Below are 15,333 nucleotides of genomic sequence, written 5' to 3'. Positions count from 1 at the left end.
TGGAGACCCAGCTCCACAGTCAGTCCTGCAGGACCCCTACCTGGCCCTCTGGGAGCAGTCAGTCCCTCCCAGGTCCTCTGTCCTTCCACCAGAACCCTCTCACCTCTGCGCATCACAGGGCAGGCCTCAGTCCAAATAGCACCTCCCACTCATACCACCTCCAGGAAGCTCCCCTGGGTTTCCCCCGTCACCACAGCCTGTACTTCTTCACAGTCCTTAGCACCAACATGAGAAGGTGAGCTCTTAAGGTCTTGGTCAGCTCCTCCCCCAGAACGGTGCCTTGGCCCACAAACAGGCACGCTGTGAAATGGTGGCATGAAGGCAAAGCACACAACAATGATCAAACACCCGTCTGCCTTCTGGACCTGGCTCCTCCATGTCTCTGGTGCTTATCACAGTGATGGCGAAAGGACCACACGACTGTGCTTGCTGAATGAAGAAGTGACAGCACGCAGAACTCCATGTGCATGTGTGTGCATGCACACCTGTGGACGCAGTGGCCAGGGGCAGTCAGACGTTCAGCCTGACTGGTTCTGCACCCATAGAGTTGTTTAGGTCTCTGATAAAAACAAAACAAACAAACAAAAAAACAAGGCACGCCGACGGAGCTGTCCACGTTGCATAGCGCTATCTATGTGTACTGTGTCTGTCAGTTCCACAGCATCCTCAGCTGGAAGAGAGCGTTATTTTATGCACCACCAAGAAGGATTAAACTGTGACAGGCCACGTGCTACAACCTGCGAGGCCTCACAACACACGGAAACAAAACCCGTGCGCCCTAGGGGTGGAGCAAGCACGGTGTGCAGGCCACTGAGCTAACCTGACGCTGGACTCCTGCCCCGAACCTGGGGCTGGCCCAGCTCTGGGCCCTCCACCTGCCCCCTCCCTCACAGGACAGAAGCCCCGTGTAGCCCCCCAGGGTGGGGCTGAGCCCCGAAGAGGGAAGCAACCGAGGGAGTGGATCCCTAGGGCAGGGGAGGCTGAGTTAGTTCAAGCAGAAGCACAAGTCCAACCAATACCACTTTAAAGAAAGAGGAGGAAATTGAGCCTGAAACAGAGTGAAGTCCAAGCCCTGCTCTGTTTCGTGGACAGTGAGACTCAGCCACACCACTGGCGTGCATTTGCTGGTCCTAGTTCTCCAAGAAGACAGGAGTCTCCACAAGAATCTGAGTACAACTACTTTCACTGCTGTCCCCCCTTGCCTCTGCCCCCAAATTCTTTTTTTTTTTTTTTTTTTTTTTTGACAGGCAGAGTGGACAGTGAGAGAGAGAGACAGAGAGAAAGGTCTTCCTTTGCCGTTGGTTCACCCTTCAATGGCCGCCGTGGCCGGCGCACCGCACTGATCCGATGGCAGGAGCCAGGTACTTCTCCTGGTCTCCCATGGGGTGCAGGGCCCAAGCACTTGGGCCATCCTCCACTGCACTCCCGGGCCACAGCAGAGAGCTGGCCTGGAAGAGGGGCAACCGGGACGGAATCCGGTGCCCCGACTGGTACAAGAACCCGGTGTGCCGGCGCCACAAGGCAGAGGATTAGCCTAGTGAGCCGCGGCGCCAGCCTGCCCCCAAATTCTAAACTAAATGCCCTCAATTATTTTTTCTAGTTCTTTAAAAATGCCACTTTATTAAAATATAAGCACAGGAAGATTCTGTATTTTTTTTATTTACCTTAAAATGACTTCCACAAATCCTGAATGCATCTTAAGTGATGAAACTGAGAAGGTTTCTTCATGTACTATTAGTTTTATTCTAAGGAATTTCTGATCATAACTACCTATGTTTGAAGTTGAAGGACAGCACAGCAGAAATCAAAGACAAGTTTTGCCACTAACTGTATGAGTAAGGGCAACAGCCTCTTTGTGTTTTGGTTTGTCTTTAAAATGGCAAAACACACTCTGTTAGAGTTCAGGGGGAATGGATGTGATGAGACTTGATCCACAGGAGATCATGCAAAGCCCTCCCTCAATGTCAGTGTGGAACAAAGCAGTCTGAGGACACTCAAGAATACCACATAAAACGGCACAGTATTTGCATGTAACACACATATGGCCTCTACATACTTTAAATCATCTCTAGATTACTTGTGCTACCAAACACAATGAAATGCTATGTACACAGATGTTATACTGTATTGTCCAGAGGGTGAAAGGAAAAATGTCTGTATATGCTGAATACAGAATTTTTTTCTTCCTAAATATTTTCTGTCCATTGTTGGTTGAATCTAAGGATGTGCAACCTACAGATACAGAGGACTGACGAAAGTGCTTTGGCAAAAGAAGGTAGGAATTATATAGTATAAAAGAAAATATTATCACTGCAAGCTAAGCATCTCTAATCTGAAAATACTAAACCTATAATTCTACAAAATCTGAAACTTTCTGAGCATCGACATGATGCCACGAGCTGAATACTTCACCTCTGACTACGTGCTGTGTCACAGTTAAAATGCAGGGGCACTAAATTACTGCAGAAAATCACCTGTTGAGACTATGTACAAAATATATCAAAGTACACAGGAAAAATAAGTGAATTTTGTGTTTCGAATTGGGTCCACCCCCCAAACACCTTGGTATGTATACACAAATATTACAAAACCTGAAACATGACCCCAAGCATTTTAGAGAAGGGATACTTCATGTATATGATTACTTGCATATTACAAATATTAATAGTTTTATCAGGAATAACATGACATTAGCTGAATAAAAGAAACTTAATAAATGCAAAAATTATTTTACCTTCATGTTGCAAGCTAATTCCATTAGTTTTTTTGCATTTTCTTCTGAGCGATATCTCTTAGGAAGCTGGACCCTGAAGAACTTCAAGGCACCTTCAAAGTCTGTCAACAGCAGATCATCCTTGGAAGTCTTAAGGAAAGTAAAAGAAGACAACCACATAGAGAAACATGCTTGCTATGAAGATACCCAAGAAGCATTTTACAATCCCATCATTTTCAGACTCTTTTGTCAGAGCCTTTTGTACACACCCACAGTCAGGAACACCACCACAGTATGGAGGCTACTTAGGATAAGGCTAAGACCAACACCAACATATCTCAGGTAAGGACCAGAAAATGCCAGACAACTTGGCTTACAAATTAATGTGTACCTTTAATAATCCAAGGGCAACATTAAAAATAACACTGATTCCCTGAAAAAGAAAGACAAAAAAGAACATTTTCAGTCAGAGTAGAGTCAGAACATTGTGAGCTATCAGGAAATAAGTTCTGGTGGACTTTTTCTTTATCTTGTCCTATATCACAGAACTGATTCTCCTCAGGGTTCCCTCCAACTTGCCTTCCTTCATCTAGCCCAAGGTGGGAATCATGGGGGCAAAGGACAAATGAGGAAGGATACTAACAGCTATTGATCAAGTTAAACTGTTTTAAGTTTCTAGACTGCATTTTCTATAACTAATGTTCTCCTAAGGGTCTTCTGAGATAGTGAGTTGCAGAGTGTATATAAATTATTTAGTATGCCTCTTGGTCCCTGCTAACTACTTAACAGATGGTTAGTTGTAATAGTGGAAAAACAGGTACAATTTAAGGGTTTCAGATTAAAATTAAAAATTAGTCACATAAATTTTGGCATATGCAAATAATGGGATACCCGGCAGCAACGAAGAATGGAGGTGTATTTGGTGGTATCTGTTTCTTAGAATATTTCAAAGTAGGTGGCTGTCACAAATCCTTTAAGGATTTTTGTACACTTTGAATATGGTCTAATTAATCAAAAAGAAGCACAGTATAGATGCCTATGTAGTTACAGGTGTTTAAGTAGATGAAATAAAGGAACAGGCTGGCGCCGTGGCTCAATAGGCTAATCCTCCGCCTTGTGGTGCTGGCACACCGGGTTCTAGTCCCGGTCGGGGCACCGGATTCTGTCCCAGTTGCCCCTCTTCCAGGCCAGCTCTCTGCTGTGGCCCGGGAAGGCAGTGGAGGATGGCCCAAGTGCTTGGGCCCTGCACCCCATGGGAGACCAGGAGAAGCACCTGGCTCCTGCCTTTGGATCAGCGCGGTGCGCCAGCTGCAGTGCACCAGCCATGGCAGCCACTGGAGGGTGAACCAACGGCAAAAGGAAGACCTTTCTCTCTGTCTCTCTCTCTCACTATCCACTCTGCCTGTCAAAAAAAAAAAAAAAAAAAAAAAGAAAAAAAAATAAAAAGGAACAAACAGTATTTATAGCTAAATTACATTTTCAAGTATATACCTATATAATCATAATGTATATAAGGAAAAGATAATATTCCATCTGGAAGACAAAGACACATATTTGAACACAGACAGTGATTGAAAGAGTATACAACAAAGTATTAACTTGCAGACAGTAGGACTAGATACCTTTGAAACACTTCTTGCTTATATTTTCTGCAGTCTATGAGTACTATTTTTATAATAAGTTATTTTTTCCTTAAATATACAGAACAAAACTCAAAAGCATGTCACATAAAAGACTGTTATTTATTCCACTATCTTTTCTCTCTTTATTAATAAATTACCAGTATCCAGCAAATTCCAAAGCAGCTTAAAAAATAATATCCCTTGTAACTGGTGTGGTCATAAAACCAGGTTTGGGCCAGTGAGAGGAAATGCTGGGTAGACCTTCCAGGAAGTCTGTTTTTAAAAAGAGAGCATGCGCTGGCGCCGCGGCTCACTAGGCTAATCCTCCACCTAGCGGCGCCGGCACACCGGGTTCTAGTCCCGGTCAGGGTGCCGGATTCTGTCCTGGTTGCCCCTCTTCCAGGCCAGCTCTCTGCTGTGGCCAGGGAGTGCAGTGGAGGATGGCCCAAGTGCTTGGGCCCTGCACCCGCATGGGAGACCAGGAGAAACACCTGGCTCCAGATCAGCGTGGTGCGCTGGCTGCGGTGGCCATTGGAGGGTGAACCAACGGCAAAAAGGAAGACCTTTCTCTCTGTCTCTCTCTCTCTCACTGTCCACTCTGCCTGTCAAAAAGAAAAAAAAAAAAAAAAAAAAAAGGAGAGAGAGAGGATGCACCCCCCTTGTCCCCTACCATCCCAGCTTGAATTAAAAAATGACAGCTGGAGCTCTGCTCGCCCATGAGGATAAGAGCCACGCTTTAGGGAAGGGAGACTATGGCCAATCTCTGAGTTCTTCTACACGGGGGGGCAGGGGAGGGGTGGGGGAGAGGGCACTGGTGCTGGGACCTAGCAGGTAAAGCCCCTGCCTGCAGTGCCAGCACTCTATATGGGCACTGGTTTGAGTCCTGGCTGCTCCACTTATGATCCAGCTCTCTGCTATGGCCTGGGAAAGCAGCAGAAATAGGTGCCAGCACTCGCATGGGAGACCCAGAAGAAGCTCCTGGCTCCTGGCTTCAGATGGCTCCTGGCTTCAGATCAGTGTAGCTCTGGCCATTGTGGCCAACTGGGGAGTGAACCAGTGGAAGGAAGACCTCTCTCTCTCTGTCTCTCCTTCTCTTTGTGTAACTCTTTCAAATAAATAATCTCTAAACAAACAAACAAAAAAAGGCCGGCGCCGCGGCTCACTAGGCTAATCCTCCGCCTTGCGGCGCCGGCACACCGGGTTCTAGTCCTGCTCGGGGCGCCGGATTCTGTCCCGGTTGCCCCCCTTCCAGGACAGCTCTCTGCTGTGGCCAGGGAGTGCAGTGGAGGATGGCCCAAGTGCTTGGGCCCTGCACCCCATGGGAGACCAGGAGAAGCATCTGGCTCCTGCCTTCGGATCAGGGCGATGTGCCGGCCGCGGCGGCCATTGGAGGGTGAATCAACGGCAAAGGAAGACCTTTCTCTGTCTCTCTCTCTCACTGTCCACTCTGCCTGTCCAAAAAAAAAAAAGAGAGAGAGAGAGAAAGAAAAACAAACCTCTATTTTATTTAGTGACTTCTCTTGCATTTCTTTGTATTTAATGTGTCATTTCTTAGCAGAAGCACCTCTACCAAATGGGAACGGGGCAGGTGTTGTGACAGAGTGGATAAAGCTGCTGCCTTCAATGCCAGCATCCCATATGGCTGCTTCACTTTGAATCCAGTTCCCTGCTAATGGCCTAGGAAAAGCAGTCCAAGTGGCCCCTGCACCCACGTGGGAGTCCCAGATGACGTTCCCAGTTCCTGACTTTGGCCTGGCCCAGCTCTGGCTGTTACAGTCATCTGGGGAGTAAACCAGCAGATGGAAGATCTTTCTGTCTCTCCCTCTCTCTGCATCACTCTTTCAAATAAATAAATCTTAAAAAAAAAAACAACCCACAATAAATGGGACCAGTAGCTTTAACCCAATGAACAGTTACGTAGGCCCGAACTGCTCAGCACTGAAATAAAATAACTGAGGACAAATTCTGCTCTGACAGGGCTGACACAGGAAGTACACTGTAAACAAAAGCCCAAGTGCTGTGGCTGCACATACATACCTCACATAAAAGCAGGTCAATGATATGGAAGACCATGTAGAGAGGAAATTTTGCAGTGAAAAGGGTAAGAAACCACTGGGAGGCATACATGTGTGCTTCAAGGCTTATATCCAGGAAGTGGTTGTACAGGTCAGGAATGTATTCCTGAAATAGAAAACTAATTAGTTCTGGGCACATATGCAGCTGGTCTAACTCCTACTCAGGAGGCTTATAAATTTGCCATGGATAAAACAAAAACCAGTCACATACTTCTGTTGGCTAAAAATCTCTAAAGTTCTCCAAAGAACATTTAGCATCTTGTATTATGCTGGTATTCAGGTCTCTTTCAGACCATACATTATCTCAAAAGAAACAGGAATCCCCAAAATTGTGACAGGTGTTTGGAAGCCAGTTTTTCCTTCATGGTATGAACTGTTTGAGAAAGTCTGTTTGCCTTTTCATGAGATTCCTAATAGGTCGGCTTCAGAGCCGTGGTGAACATTCCCTGACTGAGTGCACTGTGGAAAAGGTCCCTTCAAAATCACCTGATCTCAGCATTCACAGGACTGATAATCCAGTTTGTATCTATCAAAGTCACCCATTGTAAATCTAGGTGTTATCACTCCACAGAAATGGCAAAAATAAAACTCATCCTTAATCGTGGACGCTGAAGGCAATTACCACCACTCCTTGGCACCATTTCATCAGTCTAGTACTCCCAACCACTGTTTGTCCTACATGTTTGTTATCCAGTGCAAGCTGGCTTCTCTTTTTACCTGCATGAGCCGCTCCAACTGGTAAAATTTGCAATGCAAATCTTCAAAATTTTGCTTGAAGAGTTCCCTGAGACCATAGTCAAACATGATCTTGACCAGAACACTGAATGCCTGTTCTTCAGGCATCTGTAACAGACAATGGGGCAGGGGGTAAGAAGGGTCACAACACACAGAGGTTTTCTTACTACATTAAACTTACCCTTCTATAGCCTCACCAGGGCAGTTAGTGGGATGCGGAAGATCAGGTCTAGCGTTGTGATTCATATCATTCATTCACTCAGCCAAGAGATATTTCAGGATGCTTACTCTGTGGTAGCACTGTGCCTGTCCTCAAGGAGTCTCCTATACAACTGGTATATAATAGCTATATAATAATAACTAGTATATAATAACTGAGAAGCAAATTAGGGAGAAAGGTCAGTGAACACACAAGAACAGGAACACCTGCATCTGTGTGAGGGAGTCTGGAGTAGGCTAAAATGTTTAGGGACAACAGGATTTGAGTTGAGTAGAAACAGGCTGATAAATGCAGGTGTCATCTTTCCTGAATCATGAGACCTTTGTTTAATCACTGTCACTTAATTGTTTTTCTTCTTCATTATTAAAATCAAAGTCTGTTATAGAAGAACTTTACATATTCTAAGTTTTGCAGTGATACTAAAAGTACTACAGTAACACTTGCAATAATGCTAAAAGCACTACAAAAACCCTACTTCTATTTATAAATTGTGCCCATTCATTTATAATATCTATACCTTCAATAGCTTTATTAAAAAAAATTTCTGGGGCCGGCACTGTGGCACAGTGGGTTAACCCTCTGCCTGCAGTGCCGGCAGCCCGTGTGAGCGCCAGCTCTGGTCCCGGCTGCTCCTCTTCCAGTCTAGCTCTCTGCTTTGGCCTGGGAAAACAGTAGAGGATGGCCCAAGTGCTTGGGCCTCTGCACCTGCCTGGGAGACCCAGAGGAAGCTCCTGGCTCCTGGCTTCAGATCAGCGCAGCTCCAGCCCTTGTGGCCATTTGGGGAGTGAACCAGTGGAAGGAAGACCTTTCTCTCTGTCTCTCCTCTCACTGAATGTAACTACCTCTAAAATAAACAAATGAAATCTTTGTAAGTTTTTTTTCCCCTGAGATCCTGACAAGATGTCCAGTTGGTACTGAAATGTTACTTAAGGTTTGGGGTGACTACAGCAACTCTTTAACGAAGTCAAGACTTTAGGCGGCTTCTGCGGAGTGAGAGGTTGGAGAGGGGCTGATCCAGAAATCACAGGGTTAAGTGGAACTAAAGAGCAAACTAGATCCAGCAATGAACAAGGAGAACACAGTAGACCATTACTGGAAAGGTGAGGCGTCTGGGGCAGAAGACCTGATCTCTGAATTCTGTGTCACAGAAAGCATCTTCACTTTTCTACTTGTCAGCAGGACGCGACCCAACCCAACAGCAGTGTTTCTGAAGCTAAGGAGCCCCTTCTCTCCAACACTGAAACCTGCATGGATGAGAAAACTATGGCAAGCAGCACACACAGAGGATCTGACCGGAAAACCCGCTTTCAAGGGGTTCACATGCTTGAATGGGGATATACATCCTTGGACTGACAATAAGAAAAAGACAACCCATGCAGGCTTTTGACATTTTGATATATAAAGTCTGATTAAAACCACAACAAAAATTTTAAAGCTTAAGCTCCTTTTTAAAATAATAGCAGGTCAGACACATATTTTTACATGACTAACCAACACCAACAAGCTAGGTTTACAGATAAAAAAATAAAAATACAAAGTATTTTTGTTTCACTTGTGCTGCCATCAACACAAAACGGCTAAAACCTTTGAAAAGCTTCCCACTACGCAGAGAAACACCACCCAGACACCCAGACTTAGCCGCAAGGCTTCCCTTGGGGTCTGTCTCCGCTCCATCTTTCTCCCGACTCCCGGCCCTCAGGATGGTCCAGTCACACTGTCCTCCTTTTGGCTCTTCCCATCCACTGTTTCCCCACCTTGTTCTGTTCCATTTTGCTAGTGATGCTCTACTCTCGACTCTTACTTTTAAAATAATTTATTTTCAAAACATAAAAAGAGGGAACGCTAAATGGCACAGAAAAACACAGAAGAGAATGATTCCCCTTCTCAATGATCAGGGTGTACCTTTCAAGGTTACCTCCTCATGGAAACCTGTAATCTAAACAAGGCTTGGTGACAAACTGCAGCACCCTTAATTACACCATCACACCACGCATGACGGTAGTAACGATGTAAGAGAGCTCTCCACAAAGTGCATGGAAAATACACATTATCTTTTTCTTAAAGATTTATTTATTTATTTGAAAGAGTTACACAGAGAGAGCAGAGGCAGAGAGAGGGGCAGAGACAGAGACAGAGACAGAGAAAGAGAGAGTCTTCCATCTGCTGGTTCACTCCACAATTGGCTGCAAGGGCTGTAGCTGTGCCGATCCAAAGCCAGGAGCCAGGAGCTCCTTCTGGGTCTCCCACTTAAGTGCAGGGGCCCAAGGACTTGGGCCATCCTCCACTGCTTTCCCAGGCCATAGCAGAGAGCTGGATTGGAAGAGGAGCAGTGTGGTCTTGAACTGGCACCTATATGGGATGCTGGCGCTTCAGGTCAGGGCGTTAACCCACTGTGCCACAGAGCCGGCCCAGCACATTATCTTTTAGTTTCATTTTCCCATGAACTTTCTGAAGCTCCTTGGGACTTGGATGATTACTGAGTGAAAATGGGTGAAATTCACTAGCTCTGTACCGTGAAGACTGAAGACTGGGACTATGTCTCCTGATCTCCAGCACAGTCTGGACCCTAAGAAATGCCCCCGAACTCTTTTCTGACAATACCTGTGTGGTATTCTTCTTGAACATTTTAACTTTAATCATATGAAAGGATTGACAAATTGAGAATGTAGGATATTTTACAACACAATTTGTCTCAATTTTTCAAATATCAACAGCACAAAATGCAAAACAGGTTAGGGGACAGTCTGGGTCAGAAAAATGACAATATTCAAAAGTAACGCTTAGGGGTCGGCACTGAGGCGTAGTGTTGGTAAAGCCACTGCCTGCAGCGCTGGCATCTAGGTGCTGGTTTGAGTCCCGACTGCTCCGCTTCCAATCCAGCTCTCTGCTATGGCCTGGGAAAGCAGTGGAAGATGGCCCAAGTCCTTGGGCCTCTGCACCCAAGTGGGAGACCAGGAAGAAGCTCCTGGCTTCAGATCGCTGCAGCTTTGGCTACTGCAGCCATCTGGGGAGTGAACCAGTAGATGGAAGACCCCTCTCTCTGCCTCTGCCTCTCTGCCTCTCAAATAAATAAATAAATCTTAAAAAAAAAAAGAAAAGTAATGTTTAATTCTTCACTTGTTTTAGGTTAGGGCATGAAGTAGACATTTGGGGAAAAACTGATGTAGGAGGCCAGGGTTGTGGTATAGCAGGGTAACCTGCTTCTTGCAGCGCCAGCATTCAATATAGGCACTGGTTTGAGTCCTGGCTGCTCCACTTCTGATTCAGCTCCCTGCTAATGTGCCTGAGTAAAGCAGTGGATGGCCCAAGTGCTTGGGCCCCTGCACTCATGTGGGAGACCCAGATGAAGCTCTTGGCTCCTGGTTTTGGCCTGGCCCGGTCCACGCTGTTGTAGCCATTTGGTGAACCACCAGATGGAAGACTTCTCTGTCTCTCCCTCTCTCTAACTCTGCCTTTCAAAAAATAAAATTGAATACAGGCTATATCAGACACTACCAAATGGCAGTGGACTTTCCTGGATTTACATGGTGCTACGGCCATGTTACAGGATGCCCTGTCCTTAGTAGACACAGGCACAAGTGTTAACAAGTCAAGTAGCTAGATGTTTGCTACTTACTTTCAAAAAATAATTTCAAAGATTAATTTTTATTCAGTAAGAAAGAAAATGTGTATGGGTATGCAGAAAACAAAAAAAGATACACAAAGAGACAAAGCAGTATAGAAAATATTAATTCATAAATTAGGTAACACTGTATGTGGGTGTTAATTTTTTTTTCTAATTTTTATGTGGATTTGAAAGAAAAATCAGACAGTTGGAAGGTAGAGATCTTTGCTGAATATGTGAATGCATGAGTCAATGAATAAAATGGCACTAAAGAAAGCCAACTTCTCTGTACAATACATACATTCCCAAATATCATTCACAGTGGCCACCTTAGAGAAGACAAAATGTCCCCAAGGGTCCAACCAACACTAACGTCCATTCAATGTTCCTTGTAATAAGAAGGAAGTCAATCTTTGTACTAGCTTTCAACATTGCCATTTATTTTCATGTTTCCCTTCCTCTATGACATAAAGGGAAGTTTCCAGGAATAGGAGCTAAAACTTACTAAGAATCTGGTCAAACCCAAACTCTCAAGCCGAGGCTAGTACAACGTGAGACAGGACATGTGTAAGTTGTAAGGAAGCCCTAATTACTCACATGGAGGAGCAGCACAGCAGCAAGAAATGACTGGCCCTGGCAATAGCCAATCTCTTCATCATACACAGAGTAAGCCTGGGGAAAAAAGAATGCACAAGAAGTATGAATCAAAGTAGCCACTCATGGGCCATGGCTGTCCTATGGGACTTGGAGCACATGAGCTTGGAGGGTTCTAGCCGCATTTTGATGATCAATAAATGATGTCAGTACCTCTCTGCTATCCCAATTCTTTTTTTTATAAAGAAACAAAACTGTCATCATGCCACATCTTATGCCAGGGAGTGGAGAAGATTAAACATATTTGCTTGAGGGCCAAAAAAGGGTTCTAACATTGTGCTTTCCCTCTGCTTAGGGTATCTTTTTCTTTTGTTTCTGCCTGAAAAAATGTACTCATTTCTGGCCCCAAACATACTCTATACCCCCAGGATTAATCACTCTTTTCTCTGTGCCTCTGTGGCAGCTGATACACATGCATGGTTATTACAGAATTTACCACCCTGCATGTTAAATGTCATCTCCCCTCCTGGACTGTGAACTTCCTGAGGACCAGGGTGATGTACTGCTCAGCCTCCCGTACAGCCAGCACTCCCCAACACCATTAATGTTATTCATCTTTCTGGGAAAAAGTCTTCTGGCAAAGACACCAAAACACAATTCTTTCCACAATGCTGGTAATAATTTTTCTGCTAAGAGGGATTACTACGAACCCATCTGTGGGTTCCTCCAGAATTCTGATTTTAATTTTTCTTGGCAACAGATGATTACTACCCATCTCCTTTGAACATTATCTTGAATAGAAAACTAACACATAACATTTCTCGTGCTTCTACTCTCCAGGTCTTCAGAGCTGTTTTTATGATTAATATTTGTAGTTATCCTGTAAACTGTGGAAAGCAAATTCCTGTATATTGAAGATGTTACTCCCTTGTGTGACAAATTTATATCTGGTGAAGCTCCCTTTATTCTCACTTATTTTTGTGTGAAGGTTCCTATGTCCTGAGCATTGGCTATGTTGAGAATTTATCTCCTAACAAGACATGATGTCAGTATGTATCAGATGATAATTAAGTTAATTTATAAATGGATTTTATTATTACCTTTTGGTGAAATTATAGCTTCTAAAACTACATACAGTCATGCTTTCATAAATTCAAGTAGAATTCAAAGTAATCCTGTTACACCTTCCAATTCACAACAGTTCATCTAATGAGGGGGCTACAGGACGAGAAACACACACAGCTTCCCAAAGCCAAGACCTGTAAAGAGGGTTTTGGAAATGATCTGTTTGTAGTACAATAAGACACCTCGCAAGTTTATAAAAATTACATGTTAATGTCAAGGTTGTTAAGACTGTGTTAAAAACTAGCAATACATGCTAATACAGCTCTTTGGAAAGTAGTTTTGCAATGTCTTTGAAGATACATGGATCAAGAGTTTACTGATAGGAAAGAACAGAGGATTCAGAGTACGTCAGAGCTGAACCGGGCTGAAATCCCACACTCACTACTGCCTATGTCTGGATTACTTGTTTCTTTGTAAGACAAGAATGAACGCAATGCATGTTGAAGAGCTGACGTGCATTTTCATTCAGTCCTCTCATGTAGACTGCTCAGTGTATAACTTAACCAATTACACAGCAAGGCGAAAATGCCTTGCATTACCACTGGCAGAAAGTGGAGTAGGGGGGCACTGGTGCTGTGGCACAGCAGGTTAGGCCTGCAGTGCTAACATCCCATATGGGCACCGGTTTGGGTCCTGGCTGCTCCACTTCCAATCTAGCTCCCTGCTAATGAGCCTGGGAAAGCAGTGGAAGATGGGCCTAGTGCTTGGGCCCCTGCATCCACATGGGAGACTTGGAGAAAGCTCCTGGCTTCAGCCTGGCCCTATCCCGGATGTTGTGGCAGTTTAAGGAATGAACCAGCAGATGGAAGATCTGTTTCTTCCTCTCTCTGTGGCTTTGACTTTCAAGTAGAATAAAGTAAAAATTAAAAAAAAAAGAAGAAAAGAAAAAATAAAATGGAGGAGAGTGTTATTTTTCAGGCTAAGATACTTAAGGACTGCAAGTATGTATTTTTTTAAAAGATTTATTTATTTATTTGAAAGGCAGAGTCACAGAGAGACAGAAGCAGAGAGAGAGAGGTGTGTGTCATATATCTGCTGAGAGAGAGAGAGAGAGAGAGAGAGAGAGAGATGTGTCATATATCTGCTGGTTCACTCCCCAACTGGCCACAATGGCCAGAGCTGCGCCCATCTGAAGCCAGGATCCAGGAGCTTCCTCCAGATCTCTCATGTGGGTGCAGAGGCTCAAGAATTTGGGCCATCTTCCACTGCTTTCCCAGGCCATAGCAGAGAGCTGGATCAGAAGTGGAGCAGCAAGACTTGAACTGGTGTCCATATGGGATGCCAGCACTGCAGGTGGTAGCTTTACCTGCTATGCCACAGCACCAATCCCAGCAAATATGTATTTAAGGGGTGAAAGTATGACACATTTGGGAAATGTTTTGGAGTATAAGGTTCATGAGGGCTGTAATAAAACATGGGGAAAAATGGTATTTCAGTGATTCATCAATACTTAAGGAGCATCTACTATCTGCTAAGCTCTGTGCCAAGTGCCACAGAAGCTACCATATGTAAGAAATGATTCCTGCCCTTAAGAACTTTACAGTTTACTGGGGCAAGTTAGACAAATTAATCAGAGTACAGTGTGAAGTTCAATGTCGCTGAAGCATAAAATATCTAGGGAATAAGAAGTAAGGGATAAACCTGCATGTATTATAAAATGCATTCAGTGCTAAGCTTGGAATCTAGAATCAGAAAATGAGCCAAGAACTTTTTATTTCATTCTGTGCGTTATAAGGCAGCACTAAATACTTTTGTGAAGAACAGAAACAACCTAATTCTGGGGCCAACGTGGAACAAATAATAAACAGGTTAGAAACCAAAAATAAGATAATTCAAGGCAGCTTTTATAAGAGTCAGCAACATAAGATTACGACATACAGCAGGGCAGTGAATAGATGGAAAACGACAGCTATGAGAGCGATCATAGAAAACCAATCTGGCCAAAGAAAACTGACAGAAATAATTATATCCTCAGCAAGACAACAACATGGAGGAAAAAAGGAAGACCGTTTTTAGTTAAGAGATACAACAACTGAATGTAATGTAGATCCTATTGGATCTTAATTCTAACCAATCATATAAAAAATTTAGGGAAATCTGACTATGGAGTGGGTACTGGATGGTTTAGATGGGTAATGATGTTACTTTCTAGAGATGCACATTACAGAATTTAGGGTCATGATGTCTGTAATTTCTGTAAAGAGTCAGACAGAAAATAATGAAGGAGTTGGTGAAGAAGTGCAGAGACGAAAGCATAATCAGTATGGAAAAAGTCAAAAACAACTCGAGAGTGCTGCAAGGAAGAGCATTGTGATATAGGAACTAGCAGAGTTCAGTGGAGTTAGGACTAGGGGACGAAGGACCAGGGGCAGTGAAAATGGGGTTCTGCTCTGGGAAGAGGTGAAGGTCAGCTCAAGTGCCTGCTTCAACGGGAAACACAGCTGTGAAGTACCTTGCAAAGGATGATTAGAAGATTAGGACAGGAAATCATAGTTTTGTGTGTCCCACGGGAAAATTAAAAATTAAACCTAGGGAATAATTCTTTAAACACTAATAGTCATTACAGTTTACATCATCTACTTTATCACTGAGAGCCCATCCTTTATTGGCAGCCTGTCCTGAACAATAGTCAAGTTTTGCCTTCT

The 15,333-nt window shown here is 44.0% G+C and overlaps 1 protein-coding gene across 15 annotated transcripts in view; it reads right to left on the bottom strand.

Moving 5' to 3' along the window:
- The window catches only part of RABGAP1 (RAB GTPase activating protein 1), a 191,193-nt gene that overhangs the window by 24,031 nt on the left and 151,829 nt on the right, over window positions 1-15,333 (bottom strand). For all 15 annotated transcript variants that reach the window (XM_008273353.4, XM_008273352.4, XM_070056593.1 and 12 more), the window contains 5 exons: window positions 11,567-11,641; window positions 7,128-7,253; window positions 6,373-6,516; window positions 3,105-3,146; window positions 2,735-2,863 (listed from right to left, as the gene is read on the bottom strand). In XM_008273353.4, the coding sequence (XP_008271575.1) occupies window positions 2,735-2,863; window positions 3,105-3,146; window positions 6,373-6,516; window positions 7,128-7,253; window positions 11,567-11,641 (516 nt within the window). The remainder of the gene's footprint in view (window positions 1-2,734; window positions 2,864-3,104; window positions 3,147-6,372; window positions 6,517-7,127; window positions 7,254-11,566; window positions 11,642-15,333) is intronic.

This window comes from Oryctolagus cuniculus, chromosome 1 (genome assembly GCF_964237555.1).
Source record: "Oryctolagus cuniculus chromosome 1, mOryCun1.1, whole genome shotgun sequence".
NCBI classification, from domain to species: domain Eukaryota; kingdom Metazoa; phylum Chordata; class Mammalia; order Lagomorpha; family Leporidae; genus Oryctolagus; species Oryctolagus cuniculus.
This window is presented reverse-complemented; position numbering and strand designations above follow the sequence as displayed.